The sequence below is a fragment of the Phymastichus coffea genome, unplaced genomic scaffold, assembly GCF_024137745.1.
Source record: "Phymastichus coffea isolate CEN01 unplaced genomic scaffold, Cenicafe_Pcof_1.1 PCOF00054, whole genome shotgun sequence".
Classification (NCBI taxonomy): Eukaryota; Metazoa; Arthropoda; class Insecta; order Hymenoptera; family Eulophidae; genus Phymastichus; species Phymastichus coffea.
In genome coordinates, this window is record NW_026706865.1 from 829,337 (window position 1) to 857,105 (window position 27,769).

General features: G+C 33.7%; 1 protein-coding gene across 1 annotated transcript; it reads left to right on the top strand.

Moving 5' to 3' along the window:
* Positions 1 to 173: 173 nt before the first annotated feature.
* On the top strand, positions 174 to 27,428 carry LOC131665847 (protein tipE). Its single transcript, XM_058938011.1, has 2 exons — positions 174 to 1,413; positions 25,345 to 27,428. Exons 1-2 carry the CDS (start codon positions 587 to 589, stop codon positions 25,508 to 25,510), a joined length of 993 nt encoding a protein of 330 aa, XP_058793994.1. The 5' UTR covers positions 174 to 586; the 3' UTR covers positions 25,511 to 27,428.
* Positions 27,429 to 27,769: the final 341 nt, after the last annotated feature.

A 27,769-nucleotide genomic window follows, 5' to 3' on the forward strand; every position in this document is an offset into this window, starting at 1 on the left:
AGTCGGAGTATAAAGTTTATACGTATATAAAAACTTTGCAATAAGCATATAAATTAAGTAGTCGTTGGAAATGAATGTTGAACTCTAATAGAAGTCTGCGCGATAGTCTTATATCGATAAGTGTCAGCATTTGAAAAGAAGGCAAAGTGTTTTATGAACAGTTTAGCAAGACCCTACTAAAACCAAAAAGAAAAAGAAAATCGCCATGCAAGATCCAACAGCAGCACTGCCATCATCGCGAGGAGCAGTGAGAACGGCGAGCAGTTGCAAGCGTCACAGTCACCATCGCCATCATCATCAGTATCAGGATATCAGCGAGCCACAGCCGTCGTGTTCGACGATCGCGACGACGGGTCGTAGCTCGCGACCATCCTGATCCTAACTTCTAAGCCCCGAGATCGAGCCCGCAGCGAATCCGAGTAGCGTGATCGACGGCCCGGGCCCCAATGGCGTAAATAACAACACGAGTAGTCATAGCAGCAGTCCACCGAAGCGTAAGAAAAAGCCCAGGGACGAACAACCCAGGAGTGCAGCCGCGCGCTTAACGGCCGGGGCAACGGTGGCGCCGTCAACGAGCAGCGCACCAATGCGCACTGGTACCAGCAGCTCGGAACTGCTGCTCGGGGCCAAGTGCCGGGCTCTACTGAGGGACGAGCTGCTCGAACAAGAACAGCGCAGACAAAAGCTCATCGAGTTGGGTTACAAAGCTGCCAAGAAGAAGAAGCCGCGACGCACTTGCAAACAAAGATTGACTTTCTACGCTACCTCGAGTCTTGCTCTCGTGGCCATTTCGGGTGGTTGCGCCCTGTTGTTCCTAGTGCCGCTTTATGTCGATCCTGCTTTCAGCACTCTCACGGCTGATTTCTTTCCCGAACCAGTGATATGTACCACCTCGAAACGCGAGGATCTTTGGGGTCTGTTCAATTGCACTTGGAGCTCGTGCCGAGAAGGCTGTACCAGCGAAGTGTACAGGTGTACGCACATTTACGTGACTTACACCCCGTGGAGCAACGCGAGCTCGAACTCGACTAACCTCGTGACTAGTAGTGTTGACATGTCGGAAGAGATAGAGGAAGCTGAGGAAATCATTGATGCGGTATTGTTGGTGAATATTAAAGGATGTGGCTACCCGCCGGTAGTGGATTGCGAGAATTTTACGCGTGAAATGGGTTACGAAGGCTCGCAATTCCCATGCTACTATAGCCGTGTCAATCGGAGTATCGTTATGGCTGATTACGATCGAGAAGCTGAATTGACTATAATTATTCATTACTTTGCTGCACCACTCGTCATGACACTCGCTACTACTGCTGTTCTTTGTGTGATGCATTGCGACTGCAGATGTCAACCACCACCGAGGAGACGATATCCTGCAAGGAGGAATGTCACCAGAACGAGGAACAACGAGATTAGGTACTGGTGGCTATGCTTTTACGTGGGGGAGTGTAGAGTTAAGGGGGGCTTTCGCCTGGTTAGCCAGAACTGATTTATGACTTTTTTCCTTATTCTTAATGCGACTTTATCGCGACAACTGCATACGGGGAAAGTACATTACTGTTTTCCACAATCATTAGTTTCTCTTCGTCATGCATTCCGTTAATTGCTTTCCCCGTATACAACTCATTGCTAACTGTTGCGTTTACTATACATGGCTTGTCGAAGGTACCATTGTTTTGACTTACAAATGCATCGGTGTTAGCTTATTACTTCTGTGAGAGAACAATTATGAGAATTGAATTGCTGTTTCTAATATGGTAGCACCGAGATGCATTGCAATATATACAAAAGAATGTCTGACCAATTATTTTTTGCTGTGACAAACGACTATGAATTTTTATATTTCGTAGATAAGATTTAGATAGATGCATGAAGTATTTTGCGTTAACCAAAGCTATTGAAAAATAGTCCACGTATACCTATACGAAAGTCAAGTAAAGAAAAAAGATTTTTGGCTATATACACGATTATAATTTGACCTTTCTCTTGTTTTAATGTATCAAGTCTGTAACATATTGATTAAAATATTTTGAAATTGATTCATATAAAGATGTACTTTACTTTCGCTTTGTAAAGAAAATGATGAGCTTAGAACAGTTCACGTAGAAAAGTTGTCAATAAGTTCACAAATGTTTAGATTAGATAATTGACACATTCATAAAAAAATAATGTAGTCTAGTGTAATATTCTAATCGAGATATATAATATTATGCTGCTAATGATATTTTGTTTGTTTGCATCAAACACTTGAGTATTTTCATGCATCAATCTAATAAACTAATAAAAAACTGTATAATTTATGTGTGTGCGGGTGAGTGTGTGTATTTATTCTCAAATAACATTGATTTTATTTATTTAAGTTCGTACGATAGTTTAGTTTTCTGAAAGAATTGAGAAAAACAATACTATGTCTTGGAAAATTTACACAAAGAATAAAACGGGTGTTACTAAATAATAAATAAGTCATTAACTGAAGTCCAATCTTCAACAATTTTTGTATTATAAGGTCGTTAAGGACGATCTAAATTTCATATGTTTGAGAAGCATATCATTTTAATATATAAATTAGTATTGAATGTCGTATATATAAATTGGAGAAAAATTCTAAAAATAAGAATAACATACACGTAAAGTATACATAGTTGGAAAAATACAAAGCGAATTGAGCATTCCTGAAGAAGGAACTAGAATTCGTCTATATCTTCACTAATACTTTTACCTTGTGATACTATTTTCTTTCAACGTTACATATTCTATACTTTTATAATGAAGGTCTTATGTTTTTCAGTATAATTTTATTTTTAAAAGAAACATGCTTACGTCACGTCATCATGTGCACACACATTATAGGTAGTATTCAAAACGTGGCTGGGCTAAAAATCCTTAGAAATTTTATTCTGTGTAATTTTAATATTTTGATTAATTGTTCTCTATTGAAACTAAAAACTAGATAAAAAAAGTAGTACATGAGCACAAAATAACAAAAAATCAAAATAACCATATTAAAAAGTGTAAAAAGCATTTGTTCTTTATGATATATCATTAAATATTTGTTTCGCAACTACACGCGACTAATGACGTATTTTCCATCACGTAGTTTCGCTGTCGCACGTTTGTTAAACAAACTTTCGTGCCTACACCTCAAGCCTAAAATGTACTCGTCACGAAAACCACCAAGCGTAATATTTGCGTTTACTCATATGTACGTGACAATCACCACCATCACATCAATGTTGTATATACTTATATATTTGTTTGTTGTTAATTGTATAGTGTGTGTCTCATGTTCTTGCGTTTATCTCCGTAATTCACTTAATCCATGCGCGCGATGACCGACAGTTTCATCACCTGGTACGCGATAGCATACTATATATCGACTTTCTTATATGATACGATTGTCAAAGCTCTTTCACGTTGTATGTACTCGCGTTTAATATATCTAATTTGGATATTTATTGAAAGTTATAGAATCACTTTTGATTTTTTCGGACAGGAAGAAATTTCCAGTGTAATGACATAGTTCATTTTGAATTAGATTACACATTAAGAAAGTGCTAAAGTCTGTAAAAATAAAGAGCCAAAATTAATTCGTTTTTGGCGTTGTAGTCTGGATTATTAGATGGAAATGTGTTGAGTTTTATTTTATGCAGAAGTACGATGCGGCTTTCACATCAGCTTTATCTTCTTGTTGTCCCTAGCAATTTCTTTCGAATCATTCCAATATTCCCCGACAGCAGCATCGAGAAAATGGTGATGCTGGTAATCCACATTTCAAATTCCTTTCTACAAGAATATCCATTTGATTATTTCTTGAAGAAGAAATAAGTAAGTCTAATTTGAACTTTATCTACTTGTCCTTTTTGTAAAAAAATATTAAATTTAAGAATGGGCAAAATTCAATCGAAAATAGCACAAGTGTCGCATAGAACACGCTTTTATCGCAACACTTGAATTTTAGCTTTACGCTCGGCGTTATCTAATCTCGCAGTTCTACGCGATACATATATGTGGTCCTCTCTTTTCTCAGATACAGTAAACGAGAAAGAGATAGGATAAAACGTTGAAAATTTCGCGCTCGTTGTCTCCTGATCTCTAAAAAAATATAAAACCGCAAAGGAAAAAATATAAGTGTTAGTAAAGTCGCATTTGCAAGTTTTGACTCAACCTTTATTTTTACTGTGTTTGCGTATTTAGTATTCGGATATTTTGCTAATTCGACAATACATGTTTATTGCGAAACAGCAAAAGACATGCATTATTAGCATACCTGATGCAACTGGAATCAATTCATCGCTGTATATGCGGTGATTTGTCGATATGTAGGATAAAATATGTAAATTGTAGCTCCGTGTTAACTCTCATTAACTAGTACATACATTATGCAAGCTTGATTGGGAATTGATCATTAAAAATTCCATTAGAATTCATTTAAATTAGATTAGGATTCCCTTTAGGTGACCTCTATTATTCTCTTTCTTGAAAATTAATCGGAAAATCGCTCTAATAAAATAACCACATTTTCATAAGAATATATAACTTTTGCGAAAGGTATACTTCAAATCTAATTGTATGCAAAAGTAAAGTTGAAAGCAAATTCAGTTTTAAGTAAAAAATAAGGCTAACGTATGTATATTCAATATATGAATATTTAGAAAGTGGACCAAAGAGAATAAAAACTTTACTGTAGGCAGACTAGCTACAGTTCTATACGTGTATATCTTATCTATACTACAGCGAAAAAAAGACATTACAAGTTGCATTTATCGTGCCTAATCTATAATAGGTCAGAGAAAGAGTCACGCTAGCGTGGAAAAAATACTCGTTTGAAAATCCGATATTTTCATATTGCACACAGACATACATACGTCGATACTCTTCGTTAAAAAAAATAGCGTCCAGCCACGATCACACTTGTAAGATATGACGACGAATTCTTGTTTGTTCGAAATGCGATATGAATCGCCATCATCTCACTTTTTAAATCGCTACACCATTAACGTATCGCAGAGAAAAAAAGTATAAGAGAATTATTTAAAATGAAGAAGAAAACTGAAAAGACATTATTTGTACATAGAAAATTCTAATGAGTTGTGATATATTACATGAGTTTCATTGATTGTCTATAAAGTATTTTTTGTATGTTAATACATGTAAATACATTGTAAAAACAACAATATATACATGCACACGCAAAGCTTTAAAAAAGCTTTTTTGGCTCTCAACACCAGTGTCTATAATTAATCATTCATTCGAATCAAAACGTTTCGTAGCCACCTACGATAACGAGGAAAGTAACAAAGGCACCGGTTCGGTGTGTAAATGATTGATGTGAAAGCAATGAGTCGATATCTGAGCGAAATCAGTCTTCGGCGAAAAGGTGTAAACGGAAAAGCGAGTAAGAGAGATAGAAAGCCAAGGATAGAAAAAAATAGACAAACGTATACTTCCTACAATTGTGTCCTCTTGGCGAAACGTTTTCTACTTTTACGATGCAATTAAGTATTTACGAGTGCTAGTTTATTCTGTCTTTCCCTCTCTCTCTCTCGCCCTCTCTCTCTCTCTCTCTCTTGCTTGCAATGACGTTTTGCGAATGTCACCGTGGCTATATCCAGCAGTGTAACTTTCTCTTATCTATCTTTTTTCCGATATGCTAAGTATAATTGTGTACTCTGGTTATTACTGATAGTTATTATTCAATAAAACATCATTTTTTTCACTCGCGACCAACGATGCTGTTGTACTGTCTTTATTTCCATTATAACCATTTCACCAGAGTGACTTAATGTATTTTCCTGATCTAACGATCGATTTTTTTCTGTCTTGTTATTGTGCTATAACGTACATATATACTTCGATCTATCCAAATTCTATTAAACTCTGCCTAAATAATTCTTTAATACTTTTTCATGCACACTGCTTTAAATAATATTATTATTATTTTTGCTCTATTAGAATTTTAAAATTCTTTCTTTCACACTATGTGCGATTTGTTTTTGTTTGACATGCACAAATAGCATTCTTTATTTATTATTTTAACGAAATCACATAATGCACTTTTTACAACAATATGGTAGGTATACTACTTTCTTTCATCGATCATTTGACTATTTTATGCAGTGTTGAAAGTAGTTACAATACAAAGCTTTAATCGATTTTCATCCTATGCGCTATGCCAATGCTTTTTAATACCTCGGCAATAGTTAGTTAGTGAAATAAAGTTTGATTTAATAAATGAATAAAGTAATAGTTTGATGCTTTCAACACATTGATGGCAAAATGAGTCATACAGGGGAATTATGCTTATTATTCAATAAAGAAAAATTTTGCTGTGGGAAAGGTGAACATTTAAATGGAATTGTTGATTGTAATTCGAATAAAAAGTTGTTAATTTATTTAAGGATTGATCTCCGTTGCTAAATTTTTCTTTTTTGCATAAACATTATGGAAGATCTCAACGATAGTAATTTACTTTTTATTAATTTTTTCAGTTTTATTTAAATTTCAATGCTATATAGCAACAAGAAAAATTCAGTAATAAGCCATTTTCTCAATTAATATTCAACAAATTTTCGTCAATGAATTTTTTCCCTTCATTGGATGGTTGCCAAATGGCATTTGATAATTAAAGAATTTTGAAAATTCAAAAAATACGATAGCGACATAGTTGCGTAAAAACAAAATCTATACGAATATGGAATTTGACAATAAAACACAACCATTTCAAAGATGTTTTATGACGCAAAAATGAAACTGAACAAAAAAGTAAATAAAATCAATTCAGAGATCAAATCTTTGTATAAAAACTCAATTTTAAAACACCATTCATTCTAGAAAACGTACCTTTCGTTGGTCAATTGTCAATCTCATCAGATCTTTATTTGTGAAAAAATAAATATGGTTACAACAATTGGAACATAAAACTTAATACAATAAAACACTGCTTTAATCCTCTATAAATATCTTATTGAAGTTGTAAAAAACATGTCAACCACTATGGATTCCTAAATGTTGTACATTATTAATTATAGTGTAACAACTAATCAATAAATTTTTGTCACGTTTTTCCATCCAATAACAACACTAGAAATGGTTACACATTGAATAGTTGTACTGATCTAATATAAATATGAATACATCAGTCAAACGCTTACCATTCCCTTTTTCACAACTAAATAAAATAAAACTGAATAGATATAGAGATAAACTATTATACACATCAAAACATATCAACATATGAAACAATTACATACATAGCAATGAAAATAAATTTTATCACACATATGAATCAAACAAAACTCTTAAAAGACTATTCAAACTTTTATATTAATTTCTTAATAAATGTGTGTCTTCCTATTTGTTAATCGTTTATTTATGCATATTAATGAAAATCATTTCAGTCCTTTTATAATAATTCGTTTCTCCATCTAAAATTCTTATGTTATCCTAATAAAAAAAATGTGATGGATTATTTTTTAAATGTAGTGAAACTGGTTAATAGAGGTCTTTTTTTGTTCGTCAAAGTGTTTTTTTTTCAGATTTCTTTTGTTTGACCTATATATATCGAAGTACAGTTATTACAATTAAATTTATATATTTCATATCCATTCCAAAATATGATGAGGTTGGTAATTGTCCAACGAAACGTACATTATTTAGGAAGAATGGTGTTTTAAAATTGAGTTTTTATCTAAAGGTTTGCTTTCAGATATGGTTTTATTTACTTTTTTGGAATCAACGAGAGTGTAATGGATACTAGTATGTAACTAAATAAAAATAAAATTTCTGCAAATATGATTTCGATATAATTCTTTTAAAGTTTGCAGTCACATATTTAGCACAATGATGTTTACTTTAAAGTTCCATTCCCTTACAAGTAACTATAACTTTGTATCTAGCAGTGTTCTGAAAAAAAAACTGCAACCACCGAATAGAATTATTTTCCAAATTAAAAAACCAACAAAGCCATCTTCGCAAACTCTTTAAAACAACGATCTGAGCTTTGAGAGCGAGAGAAAGAGAGAGCGCGCATACCGATTTCTCTTCGTATGCTCGCGTCCGACTCTTTTAATTGTGTCGATCGACCCGAGCGTTGCAAGCTGCATGTGCGACCCCTTTTGCTTTTATGTCGCTCAGATAAGATTCTTACGCAGTGTATACCTCTCGCGCATATAGTAGTAGCAGAGAGACAATTGAGGACGCAAAATGCTTCGCACAGGTGCAACTGCTATTATGTATTGATACGATAAAAGGCAACATTTTATGATGTGTATTGAAACAGACAAATTACAATTTAACTTGAAAAAAATTCGTTTTTTTCCCTTTATCGACGGAGAAAAGCATGTGATTGGCAAGGGAGTAGAAAAGTATATATAAATTAAAGTATCCTCGAATGCTATTTGTCTCGGTCTGATTTGTAATTCAATTGTTGACTGTACGACCTCGAGGAAAAAATACAGGAAATAGCTCTTTCAACTTGCTTTCTTTATTCCAGGAAAACAAGCTTGTACGAGTTTATTACGTACCGGGCTTATGGAAAAGTTACTCTCTCTCTCTCTTTCTCGCCCTTTCTATCTGCGTATTCAATTTGTCGAACTGCCAAGCACTCTGCTGGAAGCACAACTGCGTTGTTTCACACGTGGAATAACTGAATGGTAAATGTGTGCTCTCGTAAGACTAACCGATTTTTATATGAATACTTTCGCAAAAATGGAAAAACCGGATAAATAAAACGCATTTTTCCTTTGTAGATAACAGAGTCCAATGACCAGTACTAATATTTACTTAGCTTGCCTTGACACATCCTCTAGCTAATCCTGAGAGAAAAAGAAATGATATAAGGTAATAATAACGGGATAGCAACGCATTAAAGGCGTATTTTCGCGAAAGTAAATCCGCAAATAGGATCATAAGTATTTTCCAATCCAGTTGCTTGCAGCTTTATGTGTATACCCACATCGACATCGTAAACATTTGCTGCTTGCGTTGCGAGATAATAGGTGGTGCCTCACAAAGTTGAGAGCTTGCAAACCGTCGTCACAGTAGCAGCAAAAGAAGAAGAGAAAGGACGCGTTGCACGTATAAAAGGAAATTGTCTCATTTCCTTTAGCCCGCATTTGCTTCGCGATTTGTCACACATATGCATACATAGATATGGGAAAGAAGAAGAGAGATTATTTGTCCTTTTTCGGTACATCTCCTAAAGTAATTATTTCTAGTTTGAGAAATATAGTGACAGGAACGTGGGCGATGACAAGATCACGGTTCATATTTCAAACTTTGCGGATAGAGATTCGACAACAAAATAGCTGTTATATAATTACATGAAACTGGTTACGTAATACGCTTGGAATGTCATTTTTAGCACGTTGTTATTGCTCACGTAACGGCAAAGCATTGAAAAGCATTGAACAACGTCACGCAGAAGTTTTCAACAGAATGAAGAATAGTTAACATAAAATTATTCTTTCCCATGAATATAATATTCTAATTATTTAATTTTAATATCAAAACTGATTAAAAAAACAATATTTACTTCATAAATGCCATACCTATCATCTCGTGATTTCAATGAAAAAAAGAAGAAAGCAAAAATTTCACTCAACATTCAAGTGCTAAAATAAGGCCACCTCTGCAGTATGAGAGATATAAATTTTGTCCTTCATTCTATCGTACGTAATATATTTGGATACTAGTGCGCGAAAATAATTTCAATCTCGTATAGACGAGACTGAAATCTCTTTCTCACGCATGTGTCTAACTTCATTTTCGATACAGCGTGTGCGGTACAAGATTTTAAACATGTTCAATTTCTCAAGCGTTCGTAAAGTCGAGCCTTGAGTAGGGAGTGTTTACAAAAAATAATGATAATATAACCTGAAGCGTCGTGACAAAATGTTTTGGACTTTTCCAAGTGCTCTCACGGAAAAATTGAACTAGGAGGTAGGTGGCAGTGGAACAAACAAAAACTTCTCCAAAATTTAGTTTTTCTTCGATGGTCCAAACGAATTAGGTACTGAGGAATTGTATGTATATATGTATGTAATGTATGTATTGAAAGACAACGTTTTCAATGTTGTGTGCCAGCTGGAAAGTGCATGGAGAAATAAGGTAAATTAAAGTCTACATCTCGAGAAATCTCTGCGCGCAAATCTCGTTGTTGTTCTCGTCGTCGGACGATTTTATTGGGAAAGGCACTGACTTGTGCCAGGTGGCTCAGCTGGTACTGGGCCAGGCGGGGAATAAAAAAAATACTACTCACACATACATTTCATCTAGTATAACTTGCTATTTTTTTCCATTTTTCTCTGTTTTCCTTTCGTTCGTTCATTTCAAAAGTGCAGATCGAACAATGCTTCCAATATAGCTTCCAGAAGAAAAGCCATCATTCCTTTCATTTGATATGATAATTCTTGAAAATCCGATTGTGTATCTTGAAACAACAAATCTTATATAATTCTGAATATTACTTTTTAAAAACTATAAAACTAAGAGTTAAAGCATCATTGATTATTTATATATCGACTATTAATTTTACGTAGGTTCATCATTATACAAATTCGTTTCACTCAAAGGATTTTGACGAAACTTGTTACATAAATGGATATGTAATTCGTTCATATATAGCTATATAGAGACATTTGGAACCTTCTGTTTATCTATATTATACCATATTTATAAATAAATTAATGAAAGTCATATTATTAATAATAACAACAACAATAATAATAATAATAATATTAATATTTAAAAAACCATGAATTTTCATCGAAGCGTACTGTAAATTAGAACAATTACAATAATTAAGCATTAATATTTGCTGAGATATTCATTCTATTAACCTACTTTTCGTGATATTAGCCGTTCGCGCGGCAGAGTCGCTGACGCTGAGATTTTTATTTTAATTTATCTTCGGTCACTTAAGGTAATGACGTTGAATCGATAGTCCCTCGGGCTTTTGCATAACAAGCGGGTGATTTGTATCTAGACACGGTTGAGATAGAGAATAAAAAATACTGTAAATATAAAAGGCAACGAGGAGGTAGAAAAAAAAGAGTATACAGTGGCTAGCAAACGCGTGCGGACGAAAAGATAAACGAATAAAAAATAGTAGAAATGAAAAGAGAAGAAAGAAGAGAGGCAGAGAGTGAGAGAGAGAGAGAGTGAGAGAGCGAAAGATAGATAAGAGTTGCCTTCCCGCAGAGAATTGTAAATTACCGTGCAATACGTTGAAATGTGCTTCAAAAGATATACAGAGAGGAAATCTTAGAAACGACTTTGCTGGGATTTCATAGCAGCACTGGAAAACTTGCCACTTGGTTTTCTTTAAAAGCACACCAAAAAGGTAACTTTAGCGTTATTGCCTCGACGACATCAAAGCTAACTTTTTGAAAAATATGTCTGCACTGCTTAAAAAAAGAAAAATGTATCTATTTTTTCAATAGAAAAATAGAACTCTTTTGTTTAATTCTCAAAGATATGATGATATATGATCGAGTATATTGCATAGAAAAATGGACAACGTGTCGGTTTCAAAAATCGTCGGCGAGAAAGAGAGATTGATTGAATCTTTATTTGCTCTATGGCAAATACAATAAAAAAGTTAAATCAGAGAGTTTGATCAAGGATCTATCACAACATTGAAGGCACTGCACAAAGACTTTCTCAGTCAGTAACATATAATAAAAATAAAATAAATAGTCACGAAGACGTGTCAAAGACATAAATATAAACAGAGAAAGTCTAGATTAAATATTTTTACAGTTTATTACGCCTAGTACAATTGATTTTAGTCTATAAACAGAGAGACTAGTAGTACAGTCATCAACATAACAAATAGAAATAAGAAACAAAAATCACAAATAAAAACGCGAAGTATACAATAGAAATAAAAACATTTAGCCGTTCTTGCAAGTAAAACTTAAGGGTCTAGCGCATGAAAATATTCTCGTACGCCATCCCTGATGGCCACAAGCGACGATAAATGACGAAGAGAGGATGGAATGGAGTTGTATAAGCGAGCACCAGCAACCTGAAACAATCCGAACTCAGTCTTAGTCCTGGGAATGTTTAGCTCCAGCTGTTCTCCCCTACCAGAGAAGCCAGGTTTATATGCAGAGAAGAAGTCTGCTAAATACTTGGGCTTTTCTATTCGAGTTATTTTGTGCATCAGCAGGTTAATAATATAGTTCCTGCGAAAATCAGAGCGGAGCCAGCCTAGTCATTTTTCGTAGAAGTAGGGTAATGCACTCATCCCTCCTAACACCAAAAATATACCGAATACATAAGTTACTAAATCTCTGCAATATAATTGGTTGCTCCTTACACACATCCAAAGAGACTACCATGTAGTAATCCAGATACGGCTGGATCAAAGACTCCACCAATATAAATATTTTTTAATCCAAAGGATAGCAACCCTGAAGAAACCTATGCCACAAAGCCTATGAAAAAGTTCAGAAGGCGAGATGATGTTGAAAAACTTGCTGAAACAAATAATAGTAATCTAGTTACCTTTGTCCTGTCAATGGTCATTCGCATGTCGTCCGTAAGTGTACTGTGGTGTTCAGGTTGGGTTTCTTAAATTTTGTCTGGACGAGAGGTCTACAATATTATTTTTGTTCGATCGATCATAGGTAAGTTTTTCAATAATTTCAATGGAAAACAAAGCAACGCTATCGGACGAAAGTCCAAAAGAGCCGATGATATGTTGCTCTTTTTTAAAACAATGAGCTGTGCTTGTTTCCAGATGGTTAGAAAAACGCCCTGTGCAAAGGAAGAGTTAAAGATGGATACGAGGTAACCGCCAATAACAAGAAGAGCTTTCGCAGTCAAACAGTAGGATACAGTATTTACTCCTTTTGCTTACGAGGAAATATATGATACAGCTAGGATTACACCATTAAACGTTATCGATTTGAAACTGAAAACCGTCCGCACTTATTGTCATTATAATGTCTTTTGCATTTTCAATATTTTCAAGAGGAGAGATGAACACTCCCGCCAAAACATTGTTCAGTTTACCACCCGGTGCGAGAGAGGGAGAGAGAGAGAGAGAGAGAGAACGGAACGTCGATTTTTCACGCTAATGATTATCTACTTAAACTTGTCAAATTTTTGTTTGAGAAATGCCTCAAGAGAAAAAGTTGGATAAATATATTTTTAGGATCGTTCTTTATCTTTGTTTGAAAACGTATATTTTGAATGGAATTCAACGTTTTTTAAACGGTTTATTTACGAACCCTACGAACATTTTTAAGCTATAGTATGCCCAATATCATCCTTGCAGTTATAATCTTTTCAACTGGTCTTGCAATCCGATTAACTTTCGTCGAAATTCCTGCGAGAACAAAACCTAATTAGTCCTTATAGCCTAGAAGCTATACTCAAAGCAACCGCACATTTCAAAGAACCCTAAAGCTGGGCAATAAGATTAGGTAAATGAAACATGAAGAGAAACAGCAGCACGATGAAAACGTGGTTATAATAATAATAATAATATTGCAGTAGGAACAGATTATCGTCATAGCTCGGGAAAAGGGATTTTTTTAATGTCGCTTCATTTATGCTCCATCAGTGATTACAGCGACGGCGGCTTGCAATGTGTTTTGGAAACAAAGCATATAAAACTTTTTTCAGTGGTTCTTGTATCAATCGGCCTACCGGGTGCGAGTCCGTCGCCCTGTGGATCGAGCCATTGCAGGCCTCAAAAAAGACATTTATCAGATGACCCTTCTCTCTCTCCCTCTCTCTCTCTCTCCCTCTCTCTCTCTCTCCCTCTCTCTTTCTCTCTCTCTCTCTCTTTCTCTCTCTCTCTTTCTCTCTTGCAACACATAAGAGAGAGAGACAGTAGGATATACGCTGTATATACTCGTTCATTAATCAAAGACGACGTTATCGAATTTCCTGATACACATACGCACAAGAGTCTGCATCCCACTCTCTTTGAAGCTTGAAAATAAAATGCGATGCAAGATGCTTCTTGTAGATTGCTTGGGTTAATTACTTAAAAGTCTAGTTATGTGGTTCTTTGATTGTATCTGTAATGTTCCGGATGAATAAGTATGTGTATAATGATAAGATAATCAGGCCAAAATCATGCGAAACCGAATTTTTTGAACCGCTATTCCGTCGATACCCAAATTGTGAGATGTTTCTCCAGAAATAAAAGACCTTCCCGTTTCGTTTTACGAGTACATATGTACAGATTTTGTATCCGATAAGAAATGTGATTTCGGGAACATTTCTACTTCTCAAAATAACTCTAAGAAATTTTATAAACCAGCGACACCAAATGTATTAATTTTAAGATTAATGATAAGCGCCGAAAGGAAAGAAATGTAGGAGAGATGGAGCTGCAAGTTTTGGATGGGTGCGTGCGATTCTGCGTTATGCGCTCTGACATAATTTTGATTTCATAATAGGGATTTGATACAAATCGAGATGTTGAGTTCCTCGAAGTTTTGTGAACGAAAGCCGCTGGTCATAAACTCAAGTTAAGCATGCGCATCGCCAGAACTGATGTTAGCTTGCGAATCAAACCAGCAAATCGGAAACCTATATTTCCGAATCTCACCTCGAGATAAAAACTCGAAGGTTGGAAAGGTCAAAAGCGGGGGCCATGGGTCCCCCTTGAAAACCAATCGAGACACGTGAAGCGAGCGGGGCAGCAGGCTAAAACGCCATCATTAGCGGCAAACAAGCAACGTCCTACGACCTTTGAGCCACGAGAGAAGGAAAACAACGGGAAAGCGGGAGAGGGAAAATCGGAAGAGTTTTTTTGATCCGTTCAGCGCGCATCGAGCAGAACCGTTCGACCTCTCATTTAAGCAAGGTAGCGTTACCATTTCTTTTTTTGTGTGAGAGTTGTCTGCAGCAACTCATTGAATAAACAATCTTTTTTTGTAATTATTCTGAGCGTCATTTGATCACCAATCATTTTTATCTTGATTAGCTGTAATTTAGAGTAGTATTATTGTTAATTCGTAGTATTAATACACTTTTAATTTGTATAATCAAAGTTCATCTAATTCACTCCTCAACCCGAACGCATAATTTACAAATATTTTAAGTAAACGGACTAGTTTTTATTATAACACTATCTAAATTTTCCAAAATCATTACAATTAGTTATTTTAAATGTTCTAACTTGGGTATTTATGAATCTTTAATAAACCATTCTTGATAACAATAGTCTTGTTAGCCATCTAATGAGCACTTTGAATATTAAAAATTATTTTTGAATATTAAAATTAACACTTATCTTCTTTCGAACAAGTCAAATTTGTAGAACGTATTTTTCTCAAATTATCTAATAGACGCTAAACTTAATCTTCGAAAGCTTTCTCTTGGAAAGCGCGCGTAAGTTCTTACATGGGCCATCGAAATGATTTAGAGTTAGTGCCGGAAGTTTTTATAGCGAAATTCATCTTAATTCTCCTGTTGTCGCCTCTTTCAAAATAGTCACACTTGAATTAAATCATACAAAGTAAAGATCTTGTTTTAGTCTTGGCACTGTGCTACCACAGCTTTTTCGCTGTCAAGTTAGCCGGAGACAATATTCATTAGTGGGCTAATGGCTTTTTAAGCGGTGAAAAACAAATGAAGATATATATATGATGTTGATTTCTATCCGTAAACGCTCGCGGTTTTTTTTTGGAAATACATTTAATTGTAAGCTTAGTGAAAATAATTACGAGAAGGTTTTAATTAAATTCAAGTGTGTGTTGTTGCAAAAAGTTAGCAAATTTATTCGATTTGTCGAGCATAAGTTCACTAATATAAGCCAATTAAATTCTAATTGATGTAGTACATAAGGAAAATTACGTACCGAGTCCGATCGAAGCTTGAAAACTGAAACCCAACCCTCGAAGAAAAACTTCTTTCTCTCCTTTGCGATAAACTTCTCATTTCTCTATAAGTAAGCTTGACCTGTTACGTAAATTACAGATTTCAGAAAAAAGAAGATTAATACTTGGAAAAGAAAAAATGGTAATGACAAATTAGTTTAGTCAATTATTCTTTACAAATAAATTGTATTTCTATACAATCTTCAGTATTTCACAATATGCCAATAAAAAGCAACGTGATTCGCTTGCTTGAGTGCAACCAGAGCGCACGCGGAAACAATTTACACGGCATCCATTCTCTTTTACTCCATTAAACATCGTTTGATTGCTTCTCGCCTCTGAAGAGAGTGAGAGAGAGAGAGAGAGAGAACGGAAAACATCAAAATCTAATTCTCTCTTATATCTAACTCAACAAATAAATTAGCGTTATAATAGAAATATCGATGGATACTCGAGGTGTACTGTACAAACAAAATACTTAATTTGTCATCGTTGATGTTTTAATAAGAAAAGTTCGACAACTGTTTTACAGTTAACAAAGTATATAAGAACAAAAATGAAAATAAGAAAGTCCCAACGATTAATCGACGTAAAGTTAACGAAAATGAAAATCAGCACGTAAATCTTTCCGTACCCGGAGTGAGTTATAGGTGGCGGTCCCAATGTAATCAAAAAGAAACTTGAGCGCGAACTACAACTGCATACATAAAGTAAAAATTTGAAAAATTAATAGCTCACGCCTTATTATTAATTATCATGTTAGGCATGCATTTTTTCGTATTTTCATAATACGAAAATTGGTAAATAATGAGTTGTTAATAATTATGATAGTTTTACGATCATTATATTATATATTTGATTATTATTATACCGCATAATCAGAGCTTGATACCCTTGTTTACAGCGAAATTTTCGCCCTTGAGCTAAAATTCTCAGCACTATTGATTTTAAATAATTATCATTGCAATGCTTTCGGCAGTTCGTGCAATAAAGAATTTATATAAAGAAATGCGAATATTAACCATTTTTCTTTCATATTATTAATTAAAAAATAGCTGCGAAGTAGAGAGAATTATTTCATAATACCAAATTGAATCACGTTTACATGTCAATCATAAAAATTTGTTACAATATAAAAGGAACTAACAGGATAATATAAAAATAAAATAGGTTTTCGCGAGGAAAGATCATAAAGCAACGTCTAGTTTAAAAATGACAGAAGCAAGAGCCACAAGATTAAGAGGTGGAAGTGGCGGAGGGATTGATTTTCTTGCGTGCATCGTGAGAATTATGCTCAAATGAAAATTATTAGTTTTAAATTTAAAGTTTTACTTTTTATCTTTAATATTTTCAGATGCACGATAAATGTGGAAGAAAAAATCTTTTGACCCTGTTACATCGGAAGGATGATTTACACCGATAACGTTGCCAATGTTCTTCGATAATTTACGAAAGTGCACCTATTTAGGCTAAGGATACCGAATAGTAATTTAGCCAATTATTTATCAATCACGCACACTTGATAAATGGTTTGCGAGTATAAAATACATCTTTCTTTTTCTTTTTGAGTTTACGATCATTCGTAAATGAATTGCATCGATTTACAAACAAAAGTTTACAATCCGTAGTAAACTGATATAAAATAATTCTTCAAAGGAGTAAAAAAAGTAAAATCCGAAACCAGTTTAATGAAAGCAATGGTGGTAAGCATTTGATTGTCGTGCGCGTATATTTACTCAGATAAACATCGGATTCTATTATAACGAAAATAGAAACTCAAAAGTTTTTGTGGACTCACGTTTTATATTTCATTAGGTTGAAAAGATTAGCGATATATCATTTATCAATATGCGTTATCATATTTTACTTCAAGCACGTGAAGATCGATCAAAACATTTGTCAAAAGTGCGTATCGTTTTTGTGCTCTCGCGATCAAGTGCATCGTTAATAATATATACATCGGAATTTTCCGCGGATAGAGGATTTTTATATTTATTCGTCGAATGCTCCTGGCAATTATTAATCTTACAACGTCGATCCGATAAGGAGGAAGATTTATTATTTGCATTCAACTTTTATTTAATGATTGTTCGCAGTATATTTGATCGAAGTGTAATTTTTTAGAGTTTGATCAATATTCCAACAACACATCGGTTGTGAAAATTAACAAGATTGCAGAAATGTTTTCATACAATTGGCTTATTTATTTATAATCAATAAGAAAAAGGAAAAATTCTTGTCACATAAAATAAATAATTTGTTATATACAATAACAAACGTTCGTCGGATATATCTCTTGAAAAACATAATAGAATAAAGATTTACGAGGAAAACAGCAGCAATTGGTAATTAATAAAAATAACATTTTTAATTTCTTGAATATCGATCAACTCGTCGAGAATATGCTATATATAATTTTTATTCACAACTGTTAGAACGCTTGTAAATCATTTAATATTGTCTTGCTTGAAACTTGTTGAATACATTATGTTTAATTTAGAGCAACAATTTTCATGTAAAACAAAAACACTGACATCATTATCGGCATTTAACAATGAGTACAAAAGTCCATATTAAATGCAGTCGCTTCGTCGAAGTCCCTTTTAATATTTGGTTACAAAGTTTTAACAGCAGGAAGCGTAACATACAAAAGTGAGTCCTGACTTTAATTAGCAAGAGTTGAGGTTATTTACAGTCAGTTTGTTCTGTGGTCTTGTTATACATACAACGAACAATTCTTCTGAATGCACGTCGAGTTTCTATTTTTCGAATCGCAGAGCAAACTTCAATTCATTCGTGAGCCATTGTGTATTTGTAGCGTACGTCAAAAATACGAATCTAGTCCCAATAAAACATCGCCTGAATAAGATATTTTATGCGTCAACGTGTGATATCGCTTTCTTCATATCTATGTTCTATATTACCGGAGTAAATAACGAAGCGGGAACGGTCACTAATTTTTATTAACGAAAATTACATTAGCAAGTTTACAAGCTCTCGCAGAGGATCAATTTATTCAAACAGCTTACATGCTCGCGGCGATTGATCGTGAATACTACTATGGAGAGTCGTAAAAAAGTCGAAGATATATATATCTTTGTCTATGACGAACTTTTATTCATTTGGGAATATCTCTGTTAATTGGCTAACCAATTTAAACTAACCCTTTTTAAGTGGATGCTGCTCCTCGACTCCAATTAGATTGAAAAAAAAGTTTCAAGAATATTTAGCAGATAAAAGTTTCATTTGTGTAACTTGACTCAAATGCTTTGACCTGTTAACACGTTAATAAGTAGCTTGGATATTCTTTTCCTCTTTTTTCTCTTCTTCTCTTGCGCTAAAAGTTTTCTGATCAAACTGATTTTTATTTTGACCACGTTTTATTTGTTATCGCTATGATGTGGCTTTAAAGTTATATGAAAGAAATCACTGGAGCCTACGCATTCTCGTAATAAAATGTTGAAACAAGAACTGTCGATAAAAAGAACAGAAAGTTGCAATTAACGATCAATTTAAAAAGCTGATTTCTTTTCTGTTTTATATTAAAATCAAACGAGGATATCTAACGTGCAATCAAAATTTTAGATTAGTAGTGTACTCAACGTTTGGTCAGACATATTTGATTTTGAAAACAGTTAACAAAACAATTAGGTTTCTTTAACCAGAATCAATTTGATTGAAAAACATCAATGGATATACCATTATATTAGTTTGATAAATACAAATTTATCATAAAACGTCAATATCTATACTAGACAACACCTGCATCGAAATCTATCCACGGTGCATTGTGATATGACAATTTCACGTCCGACCAAGCGTTCGAAATCCTTATTCTCGAATGTGATAATACGACTATGAAACTGTACGAAGCAAACCACGACGAGATATTCTGAAGCATTTTCTTGCACATAGCATCTTTTTGTTTTAATAAATAGAACAAGCTGAGAAACACGATCGTTAAATACGTTTCGTTTTCTGGCTTCGTTATTTTTTTAAAAAAGTTAACCGCATATTGTTAAAGATTGTCCAACTTGAGGTAAAACAAGAAACATTCATCGAATATTGTAACATTTACAATATGTGTTTCGCTGATGTGAAATGTGAAAAGTAATATGCACTGTGAAATGAGCTCCAATTGATAAACCTTGAAAATACCAGAGTACTGCGTCACACATGTAGTACCGCTTATTTGGATTACGTAATTGGAAATACGCAGATGACCCAATTAGAAGTTGTGAAAGCAATCGTTACCAATAAATGGATATGTATTCCGAAGCAATTTCAAGCTGTGTTTCACGCAGCTTCACCATCGATGTGAATTTATGTGAATTTATATACGATGAATGGATCATTGAATATTAAAGTAGTTATCCAATATTACATGAGTTATGCGTACTTTTTAGTATAAATATCTTGCTTAAAAATTTAAAACTAAATAGTAGGTTTATTGTGTAATACCATATTTTAATGCAAACTTTGACGATTCGCGTTGAAGTTCAGTTTTGCAACAATTAGTTTTATTAAAATTCACATTGGAAATGAAATTGTAGAGCAAAGCCTACAGAAATATCGACTGCAGCGTCGAAGATTGCCGCATCCTAGCAATTACAAGGAACTTTGCGGTATGCATCAATGAATACCTTCACCAGTTAAGTCGTGCAAATCTAGTTTGCGTGATTCCACCAGTCTGTCTTGTGTGTTTGATGTATAACAGGGTCGCAAATCTCATCACGTTTTGCGGTCACACGACAACGTAATACCTCGACGTAACTCTCAACCTTTTTCGTTAATAATCCATAAGTTCAATAAGTTATATTATCAAAATTCTAATGCGTCTTCATGCTTCGCGTGGTCTAACCGGATACTAAGGCACATTGAGAAAAAAACGGAAAATCGCGACGCGAATAATTCAAAAACGCTGAGAGAGTGAAAACGCGAGGTGAATATGCGTGCAGCGTGTTCCACACGCGTAGGTGTCCTGCATATATAAAGCGACGCCGCTGGGATTTCGTGCTGTAACTCATAAAATTTTGATATAGCGCGCGTTGCTTGTAGCCAACCAGCGACCCGCGCGGAAACTGTTACGCATGTGTGCACTTCGCATCGTCATTTTTTCATTACCAACCACACGTTTACGTTTTCTTTACAATGTTTACCAAATGACATTAACGAGAGAAGTGCGACGGCATATAATTTTGTGAGCTGTGCGTAGCGGTTCCTGTTTTATTTGGGGATCTGTGTAACGGAATTGATTGAGATGTCAGGCGATATTAAGTAATTCATTAAGAATACTATACCTCGATTGGCCAATAAAAAAACAAAAACTAACGATGATTAGAACTTACATAATTATGCAAATACTTGGAATTGTACTGTGTTATAAGTGCTATTAACAATGTTGCTGTAATAATAAAGAGGAGAAATTCTCGAGATACCGGATGATCGATGAAGTATATAACTGGTTATCCGGGAATTTACTGCCTAATCTTTGGGAAGTAAGAAAATGTAAGAAAGAAACTATTATAATTGTAGAACTTCGTGACGATCTTGATAGAAGAGAGTTACCAGCTCCCCGTCATCGACGCAACACAATAGTATGCCTTGGTTACTGGGTAACAAAGCTGTCGAGTATTTTTCTTTTTTTTATTATTATTGCTTTTAACGACTTTTTGCGGTCTTATAATGCTTCTCTGATTGCAAACTTACTAAAATTGCTCTTGATTATTGATCAATAATATTATAGTATTGCGGTTGCGTTGATAAATTTTAAAATATTTGACTTAAAAATGCGCGTTATGATGATTAAGTTTCTTGAGCAAAAAGAATTGTGTCCTCATAAGTCAATTCCATTTTTCCTACACACTTTATACGAGAAATATTTATCTAGCTCTGAATAAAAGTTAATAAGTTTAGCAGATAATTTACAGTGGCTTACGTAATAAAACAATACTTGACATTTTTTTCCGTAAAACTCTGGATGATTTTCAACTTAAAAATTTTACAAAGAAAATATTGACATAAAATTCTGCTCGGAATAGTGAGAAAAAGTATAATAAAAAGATTGGACAAAAATTCATCATAAATTAATTTGAAAAAACCTAGGCAATGTATGCATGTACCAATTTTTCAAGCACTAAATATGCATAGGCGTTTAGCACAGAAGAGTAAGACTTAAGACTCTTCTCTTCCGCGATGCTCGTTACGATCACTAACATGATGAGGACTTCTTATAAGTTTAAAGCAAATTCTAAGTGCGGCGCATTAAGCTTTTGCAAATCTAGCATCCGCTTCGTTATTCATGAGAGGCAATATCTTTGACTTTAACTGACGAATAATTTTGAATTGCATCTCATTTCATCACGATTAATAATAAGAAAAGTTTACAAATATCTTTCTAGAAATGTTGATTGACATATTGTGTTAAAAGTATAGAAAGAAAAGATATACACGTAATTTACCAATCTTTTGTTTACAATCGATTGTTATGACATTTTTATCGGAATACATATATGCACGCATCTGTCAGCAGTGCACTATTTTGTAAAAATAGTAATATCTAGTTATAAAATAAGAATACTTCAGAAACGTGATTTCCAGTCATTGAACTATGTGATTCTTCGTAGAAATAGATTTATAAATAAATTTTTCTCTGTCGGACGTTTTCAGTGAGAAATGTAAAACATCGGGAAGATAAAAATGTCTTCATTAACTCTTCTTCATTCACGATAAACAGCATTTCAAGATAATTTTCCGTGAATTATTTTGTTTGTGAGCAACTTTAAATTTATTTCAATATTGAAAAAATTAGGAATTACAAGTACAACCAACACAAATCAATATTTTATATAAGATATTTATTTCAGGGCAAAACTAAAAATATTTCAAGCAGAAAAAAGAGGAAGATTAAAGCTTTTATCCGTTCATAAAAAAACACTCTTTCAAAGCCAGATAGTAAAGATAAAGTCAAAAATCGAATAACATTCCGTACCGAAAGCTTTCTAGCTACCCCCGTAGCAAATTCGATTGACATCGCCTAACTTTTTAATTTCCCCGTGGACGTGTATGCGTGAGTGTGCATCTGTGACTGTACAGCAGTCTTATGAATATGCAAAGCGTCCTTTCTCTATTTTTTTCTTAACTGCTCTTTTCTTCACTTATTTTTTCACGTGACCCTCATTTCGCTAGCAAACGACAATGGAGCTTTTGTGCAGAGATCGGCTATTCTTCTGAATTCGGGTTAAAGTATGAATTTCATCACGCCGAAGGCGCGGACATGAGAGCGCCTCGTTTTGCCATTTTTGCCCGAAGGTTTCCTGTCACGTTTCGCGGTCAAAATGTCTTGTCCTTATTTCGCACAAAGACTACTATTTTTTAGCATCCAATGTATGGATTTCAACTCTGAATTGTAACACTGTAGATTAGTCCCCTCTTAAATTGTTTTCGGTGATATCTTCCAAGTACCACCTACTCTGCAGTATAAAGTATTGATTGTTGTCCAGTTTCCACTGTTATACATTTTGAATCGCTAGCTATTATGTAATTGATGTAAAAGTACCAAAATACATGTGAAACAAAAAAAGGTGTTTAGTCAAGGAAAAATCCACTTAATCTACGTCAAGCAACGTTGTCGCGTGTACTCGACATATTTAAAGTTAGAGTGAGACTAGCATGACGCGAAAGTCGCGCAAGTATAAAGCGATCGCACAACGACGGTAAAAGCGTGACGGATGCGAAGTAATTCTCGGTGCTTGCGCGTGCGATCATTATTCATAAGCTTGCGCGCACGAGTTGGCGGCCTTCCCACGCAAAACAATTAGGCACACATCAAGTTTCCAAATCGCGTGGGAGAGAAACACACAATTCGCTTAATAGATCCATATAGTGTATGTCCTACAGTGGTATAAGCTAAGTATCTAAATAATCTTGACACTGATGAGGCCGGATCGTAATTTGAGACTGATTCTGGCTTAAAGTTCGATATCCACCGCATGCACATTATTAGTTTGCTTCGATACGAGTGGTGTTCGTCGTGCGAAAATCAATTTTTGAATGATTCAGATGAAGCTGTGATTCGATGGACAATTACTTATCTTTTGAAATTTATCACGAAAATTGAAGTATTGCGGTTTGCGTCTTTATATTTTTGTAAAGTCACGAATCGCAAAATAGGATGCGAAAAATGGATGAAAATGTAAATCGATGCATGCTTACGTGGTATGTTATTTATAAAAACTATAAAGCTTTCCGCTTTCGTTTAAAATGCGTTTTAATAAGATTAATTTAAAACGAAATATGTGATATCCTATCTCTGTTGGTGTGACTTATCATTTTCAATTAACAAACGATCATTTGTTTCCATCTTTTTTACTTATACACAAAAAAAGATACTCGCAATATCGATAATTGTTTGATTAGAAATTTAGTTATAATTATTATAATTAATGAATAATACTTATAAGGGAACATTCCCAATCCTCCGCCTCTAATTTCGCTGTAATTTGGATATGTTATAGCTTATTGAAAAATAAAAGATACGTACTTTTTTTTATCGGTGGAAAAAGCTTTCGAAAGAGTGAAAACCATCTTCGAAAATCACCCCTCAGAGCAGTTTTCTATCAATATTTTTAGTTTCAATTAATATTTTTCAATAGGAAAAAGAAACTAACTTCTATTTTATTTCATTGAAAAATATCAATTGAAACCAAAATATAGATAAAAAACTGCATTGAGGAGCAGTTTTCTATCGAGAGTAGTTTTTACCTCTTAGAAAGCTTTTTCCGCCAATAAAAAAACACGTATTTTTCATTTTTCAATAAGCTACAACGTAACCAAATTGCGGCGAAATTGGAGGTGGAGAGTTGGGAACGTTCCCTTGTTAATTGATTTGATTTGAACGATAAGTAAATGAAAGTGCATAATTGACTTTATTTTTTTATGGTTAAATAAAAAATAAAGAATATTTATCTATAAATTATGCATTTGCACAATCAATGCTTAAACATATTACTCATTATTTTTATCTCTAGTTCATATATAAATTTCTCGAGTTAGTGAAAGAAAAGAATCTTTCCCAAAAGTCTAATTGTAAAATAACAATCATTTTTTATGTATAAAAAGAACTAAAATATATTTTTTCAATAATCAATTATACAGAAAATGAGCATGTAATTTTTTTACTCGACTTGATGGTTATATCTATTTATTCTACTAATTTGATGACAAAATGCTTGGATATGTGTAATTTTCCGTAACTTCTTTAACAATACTATTATTTGAATTTAATCCCGCAACAGCCAATGTGCACACAACTCCAACAATTCGTTAAAATCAATTTGACAAAAAGAGGTCGAGAAAATTTCATTCTAGAAATACAGAACATAAGCAAGTTAAGCAAAGCCACAAACTTGCATAAAACTACGGTGTATAAAGTGAAGCGAATCCCGTCGACGCACAAAGTCAGCATAACACAGCATTAATCTTTTGACGCTTTCTGTTGCAGCGAGCACTCGATCAGCACGCGAGTCGAACGTCGAGGTCGACCGATACGCTGCGAGTGCGGCGAGGTTGCTAGGCCATCAAAATTATCACCACGACGGGATGAAGATACCTCGAGAGGTACACGTACCACTATCACAACTACTATCACGCCATTGCAGATTAGCTAGAAGAGGCAAACTCGCTCTGTCTTCGAGCGTTCTTCCAGCACTAATTATTTGGATTATGCTTCTTACTTGATCTATTTTGTAGTTAAATCTATTCTTTTACCCAGAGAATTGTTTGTTTTTTAAAACTTCGTCAAATAAGCCTATGATTTCAATAATTATGACAACTAAAAAAATAATCACACGAAAATGTGCAGGTTTTATAAAAAATTAATAACAAAAAACGTTGAAAAATGGCTCATTAATGGTTAACTTTGAAGCCAGTTTCTATACATTTTAACTAGATTTAATTTTTTTATTTCGATTTCAATGCACTAATTTAAATTTAAGTCTGCCTAAATTTAAGTTCTACTATTTATTTATAACTAGTTGCTGAAATACACTTGATCAGAGATGTCATAGATGCAAGTTTGGTTTTTTATAAAATGAAAATTGAAACGCTAAGATTAATGTACCTCCGTAATGAAAATTTCATAATCATCAATGATATATTTAGAGCATTTGTTTGCATCTTACAATAAATGCATTCTCTTTGAATTTTCAAACGCCTATTAAAAATATGAAAGACATACCCGATGTTCTAATTTTGTATATCAAACGAATTACTGATTGATTTATACTTATTCACTTTTCGTAATACCACTCTGAAAATTATAGTCTAGGGGCCATGAATCTTACCATAGCCGGTAGATGTGTTAAATACCTAAGTTTTATAGTATTCTGACCTCGTGAATTCCAATTTCTAGGGTATTTAGCTGTACAAGGCGACTTCCAATTATTTATTAATAATTTAATTGCTTAAACCCTAATAAATCTTTTGGTAATTAAGTTAAACACTCTGTAAGCATAAAAACTTATTATGTATTTCATATAGAATAGGTAGCACTTTGAAAATTTGAAAAATATTAATTAGAAACCGAGATATGACAGTGTAACTAACAAAACTACGTGACGTCGGACTTTTTATTTGTTTAAATCGCTGTAATTTGGCTTCTGAAGAACTTACAGAAACCGTTGACCAATTAATCAGTTCCTTATTTTACAAGAAATCTGCCGCTTTTTTCCAATTGCAAAAATATTCGTTAAAACGGAAAATATTACAATTTAACAAACATAAAAATACAGCGCCGCGGAAAATTGAATTGTTTAGACCACTATCCGCTTTTTTATAATCAAGTTATAGGTGTTGTCAAATAACCAAATGATTTGCAATTTTATAAGAAATACATGGCTTCTTGGTTGATGTAAAAATAATAATTTTGACCTAAAATATAACAAAATTAGTGCGAGACTTACTTAATTCATTATATTGCTGGCTCTGAATAATATTTTTATAATTTATTAATATGTATATATTCTTGGCAAAATTCGTAATTATCCTATGTTTTAAAAGCTCTAGTATATTCAATGAGATAAACGATTTTGCGACATACATGAATGCGTTCTTCATAGTTGCATCGTTTTCTCTATTTTTAGCTGTAATTGATATTTTGTATTATAATATTTAACATAATAAACAATTTGATATGGTAACATATTCTAAGTTGCTATTAGCACTTATTAGCGTTTTCAAAGTATATATATAATTCCTATTTATGTCGTTTTTGTAAGAAAATTGGTTCGGATTGAAGATATGAATAAAAAAAATCATAATAAATTTGGCAAGAAAGTATGACCGCATACATATCATTTTTTAAATGTGTATTGCTTAGTGAATTGTTTTGGCACTTTTGAAAATACTATGTTTTTGCTTTATTTTCTAAAAACCTCAAAAGTTTTTGACAATGAAAATATCGATCACCGCTAAAAGTAGCACGAATAGATAGAAAATGATGCAACGACAAAGAATGCACTCATGTATGCCGCAAAATCGTTTTTCCTATTAAAAGTACCCGAGCCTTTAAAACATACGACAATTCCGAATTTTGCCAAGAATATATACATATTAATAAATTATAAAAATATTATTCAGAGCCAGTAATATAATGAATTAAGTAAAGCCATGGGAAGATTGCACGTCGCTTTAGACGTTGTAGATATAGCCGTATTCCACTCTTGCGCTAATTTTGCTATATCTTGGGTTTAAATTAGTATTTTTACATCAATCAAGAAGCCATGTATTTCTTATAAAATTGCAAATCATTTGGTTACTTAACCATACCTGTAATTTGATTATAAAAAGATGACAGCGGCTTAAGCAACCAAATCTTCCGCGGCGCTGCATTTTTATGTTTGTTAAATTGTAATATTTTCGGTTTTATA